Source organism: Leptosomus discolor, chromosome 5 (assembly GCF_034619465.1).
Source record: "Leptosomus discolor isolate bLepDis1 chromosome 5, bLepDis1.hap2, whole genome shotgun sequence".
NCBI lineage: Eukaryota > Metazoa > Chordata > Aves > Leptosomiformes > Leptosomidae > Leptosomus > Leptosomus discolor.
The window spans coordinates 79,166,233-79,180,877 of record NC_141395.1 but is presented as its reverse complement, the minus strand read 5'-3'; the positions used below and the strand labels follow the sequence as shown (position 1 = coordinate 79,180,877).

Below are 14,645 nucleotides of genomic sequence, written 5' to 3'. Positions count from 1 at the left end.
CACCTCAGGGACCGTTTCCAAGTGTAGTCTGAGTGCAGCCACCCTGTTTCATGGAACAAGGAAGATTAATAGGATGGAAAAAGACTGTGCTGTGCTAACGGGCCTCTGGGCAGGAAAATACTCTTAAACACCCCAGATTAGGCTTGTGTAGTAGATGGATTTTTACCCTCAGAGTTGTGATCCTGAAGAGCATTGCCTTACAGTAATCTTTACTCTACTTAAACTCCTTTGGTGTTTTCTTTCTTAGTACTTACTGTCACGTTAGATGATTCCCAACTCTTAGATGTGTATCTTTGCATGTGTGAAGAATCACTGGGAATATTATAAGGCTTATCATCAATTTGGGATCTTCAGCTCTTATTTATTGCATGTTTTTCCTGAATGGGCTTTATGTCTTGATAAAGATATGTCAAAGTACATTGTTTTCTATCAAATTTAAACCTGGGCACAAAGCGCATTTCATCCTTTCCATCCCCTACCCACTCATTCCTCATTTCCTCAGAAGATCAAAAGGAAGAACGTTACCAGGATATTTAGCTGTTGACTTCTTTCTGCTCTCCTATGGAAGGAATGGAGCCTTTAGGTACCTGCACAACTTATAAAGTTATGGCAATATTGTAATAAAGCATATAATATTGTCTTATTCATCACAGCAACATTCCTCTCTTATTGCCTCAGTCAAATTAAGATTGAGAAGTGCTGGTATTAACCAGCTTAACACTCCTGAAGGAAAAATCTTTAAGTGACTTGAACATGCAAGACGAAGTCTAAAGGCAATTGTGATTGCTGCTTCCTTTAATGCAGTGGTCCCATTTGCCTTTACGTTAGTAGAAACTGCCTGAAGTCAGCATGTTTGACATGCAGGAGTCTATAGGCTGCCAACCAGACGCGCTGTGGAGGAAATACCCTGCTTTAGGTGGCTTTTACTCAATGCATTTGTTGCTCTAAATCTCAATTTGTCATACTTCACTGTCCCTGTGCACTGTGTATGGACTCTTGAAACACCCAGGTTCTCAGTTTCTCCATTAGGATATCAATCCTAATGCTCCAAGGCCCCTAAATCCTGGTTATGATCTAGGTCCATGTGAAAGAATTCTTGCAAGTGGTCCATGACCCAAAGCAGTCAGTGTTGGTGCTTAACTGCAAATTTTCCTCATTTCCTCAGATCTGCTGTTTTTCCTCTATGAACACACTAAGCTGTTTCACGGGAGTTTTATTATTTATTGTTTGTTATTCCCTTTCTTCATTTCTATTTTATGCCTATTCAAGTGCACTGAAGCAGTCAGATGCCACTGGAATTGTACACGTACATAAGATAAATGAAGTCCCATTTCTTCCTTCAATTTCTGTCAGAAAACACAATATAACTTCTGTATTGCTGAATGTAATATTCACATGTCCTTTAACAATGCTAGGCAGTGTCAGACGTGGGCTTTCTTTATTCAGATTCTGCGTATGGTTTATTAAATTGTTAAAGGTCATATGCTCAAGTGAATAAAAAGGCAGTTGGCATTTTGAAAGTAATTATTGTCACATCCTGTAATTGCAAGGGATATAAGGAATGGTTAAAGCAAATGTTTGCATTACCTGTTGACCGTGATAAAATACAGCTAAAAGGAACATTGCCATCAGTAGTAAAGATGCCTCCTTTGTACCCAGGAAGTCTGTGCTGGAAAAAAAAATCCAAAATAAAATACAATTATTGATTTGTCAATGTTGTAATTGTTCTGAATTTTCATTTCTTAATGCACCCTGGTACTTTTTGTTGTTCTGTAAAACATGGTATTTGAAATTTTAACTTAGTAATGATTAGTTCAAGAGAACAGGAGCATGACTGGAGTGCTCACTGGAGACGAATGTATTAAATAACTAAATTGTGGCCTACAGTAGGTACACGGAAGGTGTGGGTCTTTCTCTTTCAAACGTGGTATATAAGTTGCATGTCAGTCGGTCTCTTTTCCTCGGATCTTGCTAAACAACCACAGCCACATGAACACCACAGCCCCTGCAGAGTACAGGAGGTGGGATCTGGATGGGGAAAGGTTGAGGCTGGAGCAGGGAAAGGGAAACTTCAAATATGAGGAGAAAATACAGTTACATGGAAAGAGGACAAAACTGAAGAAAGTGAGGCTCTGTGTAATATCAGGGGGTTTTAAAAAGGCGTGTTACCCAGGGAAAAGACATAAATGAAGAGGTTGGTGAACTGTTAGGGACTGGTAATAAAACAAAAGGGAGAAAGAACTCAATTTGGAGGTAAATTGAACACGGATATTTGGCAGTGATTAAGAAGTGTTAAAAGCTTGAAGTTGCGAAAAAAGTTAATAAAGGAGTAAAAAAAGAGCGTAAGTTGGAAGAGACTTTTGGACTTTCTTCTGTGTACCTTGAGTTCTAAGAATAAAGCAAAGTTCAGACCCTAAATCCATTTTCTGTAGTAATTTTGAAAAAAGATCAGGTGATAAAGAAGAACTCTATGACAGAGGAATTAGAGAGAGAAAGAGCAGAGCTTGGTGGGGGCTTAACCAAAAGGAAATTTTCTTGCAAAACAGCAAACTGAACTGACTTTGTGAGCCTAGTGAAGAATTTACTGTGAGGAAATGTGCCACTATGGAATGAGTCATCAGTATAGAGCAAAAGACAGGCAGGAAACATCTTTGTCATCTGCAAATATTTTGGAATTCAAATGTTTCCTATTTTGAAGTTGTCTGAAATACAACCTCCCAAAGGTTCCTTTGTACACTGGCTAAAGACAATTACCTCAAAAGTCTTAGTTATGAGCTCATCTATTATTGCATATTGTGGTAGTGTAGCTATAGTCACAAATATATGAGCTAGATGAGTTTTGCATGGAGTTGCAAAACCTTTTATTCAACTAACCGGTACATGTAAGAAAACAGGTATGTTTCCAGGCCTACAGCCTTCAACCTCATGCTCCCTAATGTCAGAGCTGAAGCTCAGATTCTTGTCCTCAGTGTGGAGCATCTCATCTGAGTTCCCTGTGTCCTGGGCTGTTGGCTTCTCTAGAGGATATTCCTGGCTCTTTCTGATTCTTCTGTATTAAAAGTCACTAAAGAGTTTCATTGACACAGGGAATAGAAACTACGAATTCTCAAAGATTTTCACACAAGGGAGAATCTTTCTTTGGTATGCTTGATTAGTGACAAAAATTAAAGACAACAATCATGATTTTCTAGTTACTTAGCCTGAGTATTGCTTATTGCCATTTGTCACATTTGCTGGGGTCTGCTGTGAATATGCTCTATGTCATATTGTTAGTCTGTAGGGGGATAACTAGCATTAGGAAAAGGAATCGCACCCCGAATCTTTAATGGCTTTCTACTGCAGGAAGCTAGCAAGGAAAGATGCCTGCAGAGCTTTACTATGTGTAAAGATGTGGCTGTTGTGAGAGCTAATTGTACTGCAAATCCATGCTTTTAGGCTATGCTGAGGATCATCATCTGGCATGCACTTATAAGCACAAGCAACTGCAATACTAAATTGGTCAAGTATCAAAGACTGAGTAAGTATTTTTTCTGAATGAGCTAAATCACTGCTGCTCTAGATCCAGTTATTGCAACACTTAGTGCACCTCTGACTCTGCAAATCACTGTGGCTCTTCTGTCCTCCTCTTCAGCTGGGAAGGAAGCCTGGGAGGAGGAGTCTGTCCTTCAGATGCACTCCTACAAAACGGGATCATCCCCATATTCCTTGTACCTTTCACAATGACCCATTATAGTTTGGATTTTGTTCAGTTAAAACCCTGCCCCTAAAAAAACAGTTGTTCACTCCTGTTTTCTTAAATTGAGGTGAGAGTTTCAATCAGTATCTCTGGAGTTTTCAAGAATAGAAGCAACAAATGTAAATGCACTGTAATGTATATTTTTAGCAACATGGGTAGACTACGGGGGACATAAAAGACAAACCCTGGTCAGTATTTAAATGTCCTCATAAAAAGAACATTTTAATTAAAAGGTCTGAGAAACAATCACATTATAAATCTTTTTGGATTCATCCTTACCTCTTGCAACCATCACTCCATACTTAACTATGGTGCTATCTGCATATTCTCTGGCAAGACTTGACCCATTACCTTAATAAAAAGCAGTTCCTAAAGGAGGCTGTGAACACTTACTCTCCATTGTGGTTAAAGTTGTCGTACTGTAGAAAAAGGGAAGCGTAAATGGTCTCAGTCAGCAGAGAATAGATCGCAATCATGATGAGAAGTACTGCCAGCTTCAGGACAGAGTTGAGACGAAGAAAGACTGCACAAGTCACCATTGCCAGCACACCAGTGAAGACAAAATACTGGACAGAAAACAGCACTGTTTACTTTTGGTGACCAGTGACTACATATTAGCTCCATAAATATCTACATAAATGATCAAATGATCAGAAGTACAAAAAAATTGCTCTGTATTTCAGTGCCCAGCTAAGTCTTCTTAGGGTACAGGGCACCTTGAAAATAAGGATTTTGCTAAAATAGTATGTGAAATTACAAATTCTCTATTTTGCATGACACTTCCGTGTTAGTGAAAATCTCCTCTGCACCTTTATGGCTTTTTCATTGTATGAGAAGAGAAAGGACATTCTCTATATTCGAAAGAGGAAAGGGAGAGATGTTGCATAGAAGTTTGCTAATGAAAAGTCAACTGAGAGAAAATAATTTGTATTCCTTTGGATTCTGAACTTCCACAAGACCCACATTAATCAGGATGGGAGAATCATATTCCTGCTTTAATCTTTTCCCATGCTACTTGAAGAGAGGATAAAGCCATGTTTGTGTGGGTTTGGGTGGGTTTGGTTTTGGTTTGGTTTGTTTTTTTTTTAATATTGCCAGTCTAGTTTAGTTACATTAGTCTCTTAAAATGTGATGCCTGAAAGTTTTATTCACATCTCATTTTCTAATCTGTTCATTGTCTCATTTTTCTCAATGATTTATCATCTGTCAAACGCAATCCATGCAGCTGATACTGGTTATAGAGAGAAAATCATGGCCATGAGCTGTTCAGATTTAAAATAGCAGCACCAACACCCACAGTCCAAATGTAGTTTAAATTAATTCCTATAATGCAGCTTCAGGGGAGATAGCATTCGTTTTTCTGGCTACAGTTTTTCTTTAGTACAGCTCCTCTGTAGGAAAGCCTGCAAGCCTGCAATTTGCAACATACTGCTAGCAGTATCATGACACCGCCATACAACTTTCTAAGCAACATACTTCTTTTCTTTACACATGACCAACCCGTTGATTTTGTTGCCTGCTTGCTCATCATAGAGAAGAATTTTTCTTCCTCCAAATGCAAATTTAAAATAACTACAGCAGAATGTCTGCTGGTTTTGCTATGTAAGAAGTATCGGTCTCCATTAGCTTCATATGAATCGAGTAGTGTGCTTTATAGCACTGGGTTCATTGAATCATTGCTGGATGTGTTTCCAGCATAAATATTCCGTATGAAGTTCAAAGGTTGACACTTGGTTGTAACATCCCATTAGGTCACAAGATTAATTCCTCCTGTAACCCGCCTCTGCTTTTTCTATCAGCGTATGGATAGATGCAAAGGTTCAGCTTCACAGTGTTGCTGAGGCACCTGACTCCACCACCAGTACCCAGGTCATTGACCCCGGGTAGTGGTTGCCGTGTAACCTTTGTGGATCTGTGCCTCAGATTCAAAAGTACCCTCAGAAATACCTCAGGATAGGAACAGATGTCCGTAAAAGATGCAGATGAATTGAACGTCTGGTTCTTCAGGGCTACTGGTTTGTCAAAATCGCACCATAGCTGTGAAGAAAGGTAACAAAATCAGGGCTATATCGTGCACTGGTGACTAAGTGCTTGTGTGGCTGGCTGGGTTCAGGGGCAGGATTGACTGTCCTGCTGCTCTCCATGCCAGCTGCCTAACTGGCATCAAGGACTAAATGAGCAGTAAGAAGACATACTGTGGAGATGAAATGGAAAGCAGGGAGCTACTCATGCTACAGACATCCAACATCTGAGTAGCCTTCCTATGCTCTCTTGTTGCCAAAGGGAAAAGATGAGCGCCTCTGTGAATTTCAGAGAGACTGATATTGGACTCTTAAGAATTATCCTCTCAAAATGATTATGCTTTGCTATAAACTATAGAGCAAATTATTAAATTGGGAGCATAAAATCTTATTGCATGTGAGCACTTGCTTGCAAGCGTTTTTTTTTCTGCTACGTTGCTATGGGCAGTGTTATCCTTCTAGAGGTGGGACAAAATCCCATGGCATCATGCAGAATTGGCTTGTGCCAAAACATAACGTGGTCCCAGAACTGCAAATGTGATGCCTAGAAAGGAAGGGAATGAAAATTCATTCGTGATACAATGGTTTTGAGAATGTAATACTGTCTTTTGCTGTTGTGACCTGCATTCATTTTAATGGTATTTCAAACCAAGTGTTAAATATAAACAGAACAGCAGCGTTGAGTTGTGATACACATGGTCGTAGAACACAGGAAAAATATCATTAATGGTTTCATATTTTGACAGTTAAAGCAGATGGAGTCTCCTGTTACATATATTAATCCAATCTGGATGTTTACACTAGATCATTTCATCAAGTTGGTGTGTACAAGCTAGTTCCCCTTTCTTTCTTTGCAACAGAGTTAGAGAATTTGTTTAATGAGGCCCGATTTCTTGTAATTAAATTCTAATGAATTTTGAACTTGGAACTCTCTTTTTTGTTCTTTCAGCAACTCAGTTGTCTCTGCAATACAGCAACATTATCTGCGTTACCTGTGCAGTCCTCCATAACTACCTGTAACAGATAGTTAATGGTACCTTCTGAAAGTTTATGAGGTGTACAGCACATCTCCGCAGGGCAGAGTGCCATGAGAACCACTCTGGGTGTCTTTTTAAAAGACTTTCAGGATCAGAAACCTTGTTCCAATTTTATAACAATAAGAATGCACTTCTTGTAAAGAACCACAAGACTCATTTGCCCCCCTGGTGAAACCAAAGCCTTATGGCCTTTGTTAGAAAGCATCTGAGCCTTAGACGCTCTGACTGGGTGCATTTGTACTCGGTGGACGCATATACCTCCAAGGCTGAGCTGCATTACCTGTTCTTAAACGCATGCGGGTACCTCCTGAGCAAACTATTATGATGGCAGAATTTTGACCTATGAAACAGTGAAGTTCTAGGAATGTTGTGATTTCCTGTAGAGGTCAGGACTCGGTGACTCAAGTCATTGCCGTTCTAAATATATAAATATAACTGTTTACTGCTTTGTAGAAACCCACTGGTATGACAGTAAAAAGAATTGTATTTCTTTTGACTGCTTTTGGATTCGCCATCCCACAAGACTGCAGTGAACATAATCTTAAAGCTCTTAAAAAAATAATCCACCACAAGTCGGGAAAATCTTGTTATCAACACATTCATAGCAAATTGGGTATGGATAACCTGTTAGAGACCATCTTGTTTCAAGAGCAAGACTAATTCTAGCAAAATATTTCCTGACAGCTAGTTATCAAATATGATTTTAAAAAAATCTAAATTCCGCAACAGTCCTTAGTGATCTATACTATAACATACCACTGTCCTTATTGTCTGGAAGTTTTCAGCCCCACTCAACTTCCTGTCTTTTACCGCATTTGTATTTTCTCTGTAAGGATAGCAATCAGTGGCTATATTCATCTTTCTCTTACTAACTCTCCTATCAGTGACTGCATGGTATCACTAAAAACCCAGACAGATGCTGAGTCCTTGCTTACTGGCAACCTGAATTCAATCATGGAAGAACGAGAGCAATAGAACATAATAAAATTTCATATCTGTTAGCAAAACTGAGGCAAACCCTTGAAGTGTCAGACTTCAGCATACTTACTCCAATTACATAATCATAATTATTATTAATTATTGCAGGATAATTATTGTTGCTGTTGTGTTGTTATAATTGCTATTGTTATTGCTGTCACTAATTGCTTTCCTGGTCTCATCTAGAAGGAAATAAATATTTACAGAGAATACAGTTCAGATGAAAAAGCACGGCTACAGCCGTAACCGAAAGGTGCCCTACAAGAGGAAAGAGTGATGAAAATGTTACTTTTAATCTATCAGTGAGATATTTACCTTCTTCTTGGCTCAAACTTCAACACCTGCCAGGTTGTCTGACATGATAATCTGCCTAATTAATGCAAAGCATATTTCTGAAGACATCAGGATAATCACAGCTCTATTGTATTCGCACGCAAGACCCCACTCTTCTACCTCGTAACGTTGTATAGAGCCAGGCCCACAGCATTCACTTACCAATATTTTTTATCTAACCACAGTTGCTAAGCAAATCTTGGTACATGCCTTTGCTCACAGACATACTGATAAACTTCGCTCTAGATTTGTCACACTTTAGAGTCTTAGTGAAGATGTATAAATTAGGAGCCAAATCAGACTAGACTGCCTGTGTGGGCAGTGGAGGGAGAAAAATCTCTTTATTGGGACCAGTATGATCAAAAGAAATCTTTGGGGATGTCTGTTTTTCTGCATTGGCTGTAAAAGAAGGGCAGAGTGACTATGCCCATGGTTTGGTAGTTCAGCTAAGGTGAATCTGGGCTGAAGGGGTTTGTCAAACCTCTAAATGAGCAAGGCAAGATATGTTCAGAATTTACGCTTTTTGACTCCTTTTTACATGCTGTGGTTACTGTCTCACTTTGACCTGCTCCATCCTTTTTTGAAGGTATCTTCTCGGTTCGTTGACACTTCTCATTTTTTTAGTAATCTAATTAATGGGAGAACAGTGAGATGAGGAATTTTCTATAAGCATTACTTGGACTGGCAGTCTTTAAGAAAGTGTATCAACATGTCATAAAATTACAAATGGGCTTCAAAGGGTAGATATATTGAACAGAAACTAGCAAAAGGGTTTTAAAAATAGATGATACTCATGAGGGAGAAGCAATTAGGTATTTCAGAAACACATAGTTTAAGCAACAGATTAAATTTCCTAAAGCTGTGATACTTTGCCTTTTATATTTAAATCACAGTTGGCCTATAAACACATTAGTTAGCAAGTCCTGTAGCAAGCTTAACTATTCATAAATCATCTTTTCCTGTATAATATTGCTTGGTTCCCTGTAAGCTTACGATATTGATGATGGCTCCAAGGAAATTAATCAGAATGGATGCAAATATAATGACATTCCTGGCCAGGTAGGTCTCATTAATCCAGCAGCAAGTTTTCCGGAGCATTAAGGGCAAACATTTGTAATCCTCTGCTGTAGTGATTAGCACAAGAGCAGAGTGCAGCATAATCAGAATAGAAAACTGAACAACCATTGGTATCACCCTGGGAAGAAAAAAAAAAAAGAAAACACAGCGTTAAACCTCAACACAATACCACTGCTAATAAAAATAAATGTAACAGTTAAGACTAGGAATAATCAGTTGTCATAAATCTGAGACAATTAGTCTAGGAAAAAAAACCCAGAGAAAGCAAAGATTTGTTTATGTTCTATAGATCTGCCATTGCTTCACACAGTTTCTTGCTGAGAAACTGCTTTTGAAGAAACAAACCAGGGAAGTGATTGTCAGTGCCTCTGTCTGTATGGAGTCTGAGTGGCAGGAAAGTCCTTTCTTTTGGGACTCAGTCATCCCTTAAGTTTCTTTCAGAGAAAATCTATTCAGCCTGTAGGATCCTGATGCCACATATGTATGAGCTGGTTCCCACCCTAGTAGACTAGTTTGGGGGCAGTTTAGTAGAGTGTTATTTTGTATACAGCACAACACAGGTGTCTTATACTATACTGAGGGTCACAGACTTGAAAGTGAGTACAATAATGCAGCCTGATTTTGGGCGTCAGGTACAGTAATTACAGAAATGCAAGATTCCCCTGATTTTAATTAGCACGGGGTCAACTGCAGCTAAGTATCTCACCGGTTTCTAAAAAAAACAAAAGAACTGATCTAGTGTTTTCATGGAAGCTCTTTAAAATGTAAAGCAGATGAAAAGGTATTCTATGATCCAAACAGGTTTAAAAAAACCGTGTCATTTGGCACACCCTATAAACTTTGTTCTTGCAAATGTGATCCTTAATCAAGCATTGTTAAGTGCATACATAGAACAGACAGTTCAATTCCTTTGAATAAAACATTGAAACCCATAATTTCTTCTAGTCCAACTTTCATTATATTTTTGTAAATTTATTCCTCTTTCTTGCTTAAATCTGGGACTTGAAGTCAATCAAGTGACCAATGTGCTTGAGAAATGCAGTAAAATGATCTACTTCGCTGAGAAGAAAGCACCCAGCACTTCAAACGTCGAGTTTTTGTCCCCATTTGTGCCAGTCACTGTCTTCCGGTGTCTCTTTTCCCAAAGATCAAACCCATTCAAAATAAAAGTAAACACTGCTCCTGCAAACCTCTCCCCTCTTCACTCTGTTTTCCCATTGTCTTTTTTGCTATAAGGAGAATGATTAAACTTGAGGCTTTAGATTAAGTAATTGAAATTTCTAATAACTTAGTTATATATGTGCCAGTACACTGCAGTGATTTAATTGTAACATCTCACAGAAAAAAATCTTCGAAAGCAGACTATCAGGGTGCTCTTAGGAAGGGATACTTCTGCACTTCCAGGTGCCTGAATGTAGGTAAGCTGTACCCTGTTCATTAAGCCTTCTGTAAACGTATGTTTTGTCTTATTGAAAACACGAAGTTTCAGATTTTGCTGCACATCACACATCCTTCTTCTCTTTGGGTAGGGTGCAATGCTATTTGTACACTTGTGCCCTAAGGCAAGGCAAATTTAAGGGTGTGAGGTGGAAACAGAAGTGAAAGCAACATAGCTTTTTTTTCCTCCTTTGCATCAGGCTCTTAGATTTATTCAGATCCAGCGATTCACCCGATCTCCAGTGGCTATACTTTGAACCTGGTTTATAAACACTGACAGATAGTTATGTGAGATGAATTCTTTGTTTCCCACACTACAGCAGTATTCTGCAGCAGCCTCCTTGCTTTCCAAAGCCAAATGACTGAGATCCTCTTTGGAACTGATAGTTTCTATCTATATCTCAGATATATATAGACGGTCTATACATGCAGATGTAGCCTACCAATTCTGCAGACCTAGCCTGACCCAGCTCTAAATGAAACTAAGTTAAGGCTTTCAAAAAGATTAGGGTCAAGCCTCAAGAGGTCAGACCTGAGGAAACTACACATGAATTCTTATTTTGGACTGCTGAACTCTACGTGTAATACCCAGTGCTATTGAATTAAGGTACTATAAAGGGAGCATTTATAGACCTAAGGCTTGGATATCAATCCAAAATGCAGCATAAGCTGGTTAGGTGCCTGAGAAACCCTGGCCTTGTGTTTGTTCATAGTAAGCATATAGGCAACAAAAAATCTTCCACTGTAGCTGTTCAGTTGAACATCGATGTGTTTGTTTCTTGCCTAAGACTGTTTGAGATGAAAACAAAACTGAAGTCTGCACACTTATGACTTCCTAGAGCATCAATCCAATATCTGTGCTAAAATTTTATTGGCAGCATGCTGATAAGATCCAGTAAGCAGAAGACATAGCCACAGTTAGAGGAACAGGAACAAATAGCCGTAATATTCTCCTGACCATGAACTTCTCCCAGAACTAGGACACCTGGGTTGGATCCCCCCTTCATTCAAGAAGAGATTCAAGGCCAAACGCTTTTCTTTCTAGGCTTTCTTTTACTGTCAAGATCAAATGAAGTTTGAAACGTATCTTTTGCCTTCCCTCTTCTTTGTGTACGGTCACAAATCAAGAGTTGAGCCAGAAGAAAACTTACACAACAAGGTGATGCAGATGTTTAAATGAACAACAGTTTGAAATGTTTTTCTCCCCTCACAAGAATAACCTAGAGAAAAACTGACAGAAATAAGAGTAGTTCATCGGTCTGCTCTAGTATGATCTACTGCCCATGTGAGCATACAGAAGGTTCATTACAGGAAATTAATCAAACTCCCAGGCCTCTCAGATGGAGATGAATCACCGCAAGGCTGGCAGTGTAGCTTAATGGCTCCATAGAGCATAATTACAGCAAAAATATGGCATTAATTTATGTCACTTAGAGGAATTTCCCAAACTCAATACTTCAAAGAATGAAAATATTGCAAAGATTTTTAAATTTAGTGATATGCTTGCCCTGTCATGGAAAAGTATAAATGGATCAACTATTTATCCTGCAGGAGACAGATATAGACCGAAATAAAATTCTGGAACTCCCCTACACAGTACATTAAATAGCAGAAAGATGATTCCCTTCTTTAATACACAGACTAAGGCAACCTACTGGGAAACTCCCTGAAGATCCTTAGTAGGATGCATTTTACAATGATTTAAATAATGTTTTCTTTCACTAAATTTCCAGAAATCCCCAAAAGACTCAGCTCAAAAAAAAAAAAAACAACCTAAAACACGTACTTAAGCAAATACAAAATTCCATCCTTGTTCAACAGAGCTCTGAAGCATTCCTTTAAAGACACTTAGATGTGTTGTTAGGAAATGGGTAAGTTACCATGAGTAGTGTGAATTACAGTTTGTTAGTTCTCTGGAAATTATGTCTGTGCTCTTCCACTGTGGTAGCTGACTTCTCTGATATTTACTAGATGCAACAGATGGGCATGTAGTTGTCTTCAAGACTCTCAGTCCAAATCCTGCCTAACTTTGTGATAGCTTGTTAATGTGCTTATAACTTGAATTGCTTGTAGAACTGGAACTTAGGAAATGTGAAATTCCGGATTATTTCCTCATTCAGTGCATTTAAGCATATTGAAACTTTCTCACTCAAAACCCCTCATCTTGTTATCTTAGGGTTGCTCAGCTGTTGACCCCCGATCACTTAACAAGTGTGCTTTTTTAAGAATGAAACACATTTTTTGAAGCAGAGTGTCAGAACTTGAAAAAAAAAGACCAAAATTGCCTTAAATCTTGACAGGAATCTTCAGCTCCTGGAATAATATAAGAACTGCCACAAAGCACCCGTGTGGCTCCAAATCTCTCACAAAAGAGACAGTGAAAAATATCCTTTCCCTAAATGTTTTCCCAGGTTCCAGCAATCAACCTTTAACGGCATTCTTGAGGACAAGGATCTATAATTTTGTTTTAAAACCTCTGCTGAACTTATCTTGTAGGAATTCATCTAATCTTTATTTGAAACTATTTATATTTACAGCCTCTTTAACATTCAGTGACAAAAAGGTCCACAAAGCATTTCTGAAATGCAGGGAAAAACACAAGACTACTGTGCAAGATGGGAAACGAGAAAGTGAGACAGCTGCAGGCAGTGTGGTTATGTGACTCCTACCCTAATTCCAATGGCACTAGACACCCTCACGAGAATTAACGAAGATGAATTTGTGCAGATAGAAAAATGTCAATTTTTTTTTTTTTTTTTCTGGTATAGCAGTGATTGATAGACCAGCAGAAATCTTTTTGGAAAAGAGGTTCCATTAATAAGATCCATAAATCTTGCACATATTGAGAAAAAAAAATAAAAATAACAGCTACCAGAAGTGAAGAGTTTTGAATGTGTATAGGGAGAAGAAGTTTAAAAAAGCAAACAAACTTACTAGTATTAGAGCGATATACCACATAAGAAACAGCAGAAGGTCAGGTACTATTCTGGGTACTTTCCCAGCTGAGAACTACAAAATGCATGGGACACCACCGCTGCAGAGTGCAGCTGTCTGCTCACATGTAACCACCATTTTGGTATTCTTAGACATAAACGTGGCGAAGCAGGTCTTCCAGAGACCATCCAAGAATTATTGCTGCATTACTGTAACACAATAAATCTCTTATTTCTTATACAAATGCTGTATTTTCAAGGTTATTCTACAGGCAGACATACCTTAAGGTTCATCTGAATGTTAGAAACCACCTGAGAATTATGTTCATCTGGGCATTCCCATTTCAGCACCTGCTCTGCCAAAGACCAAATGGGACAAGGGGTGTGTTTTAGTGGCAGTCGTGTTCTTCTGGCTCTGCTATGATGCTAGAAAATTACCTTAGTCCTTCTATAAGCTCTTGTGTTCTCACTATTAAATAGTAGAAAAAAATGCCAGTTGATGGGTTTGACCTTGTGAAACATGCGGACACAGAGGTCTCAGCTATGTCACATTTTCATCATGTTGACAGAAAGTTACTTGGTCAGTCCCAGGTAAAAGCAGAAGTGAGAAAAGATCTACCAGATCACCTCCTTTGTTCTTCTTAATGGCACAAGATTGGTTTCCCCAGCTGGGTAATACATATCATCGGCAACAAGGCACAGCAGTACAAATTTGTTATGTAGCATGTAAGAAACAAAACCAAAACCACTACCAATGCCCTGGGTGATTACCAGTCACTTAGGAAAGAGGCACTGTTTAGGCACTTAGCAAAGAGCACTCTGGATCCTGTGTTTCTTCAACACGGGGAGCAGCAGGCTGTAGTGTTTCAAACTTTTGTCACCCAAAGTTCCCACTTATCTCAGTGGGAACTTTGCTTAAAGTTGTTTAAAAACTTTTTTAGTTTAAGGTTATGTTTAAAAACGTAACAACAGAATGTCAGTAGATGCTACTGTCTTATATGAAAGCATGTAGCTGCAGATAATGTGATATAAAAATCGTTAATATTGGGAAAATAGTGAAAAAATATTTCTAAGCACTTTTGTGAAATAAGCA

At 38.6% G+C, this 14,645-nt stretch overlaps 1 protein-coding gene across 1 annotated transcript in view; it reads right to left on the bottom strand.

Moving 5' to 3' along the window:
* ADCY8 (adenylate cyclase 8) overlaps positions 1-14,645 on the bottom strand; it is a 127,013-nt gene that overhangs the window by 20,352 nt on the left and 92,016 nt on the right. The window contains exons 10-13 of the mRNA XM_086466217.1: positions 9,099-9,300; positions 5,684-5,773; positions 4,130-4,302; positions 1,588-1,669 (exon numbers count right to left, since the gene is read on the bottom strand). Of these exons, the coding sequence (XP_086322343.1) occupies positions 1,588-1,669; positions 4,130-4,302; positions 5,684-5,773; positions 9,099-9,300 (547 nt within the window). The remainder of the gene's footprint in view (positions 1-1,587; positions 1,670-4,129; positions 4,303-5,683; positions 5,774-9,098; positions 9,301-14,645) is intronic.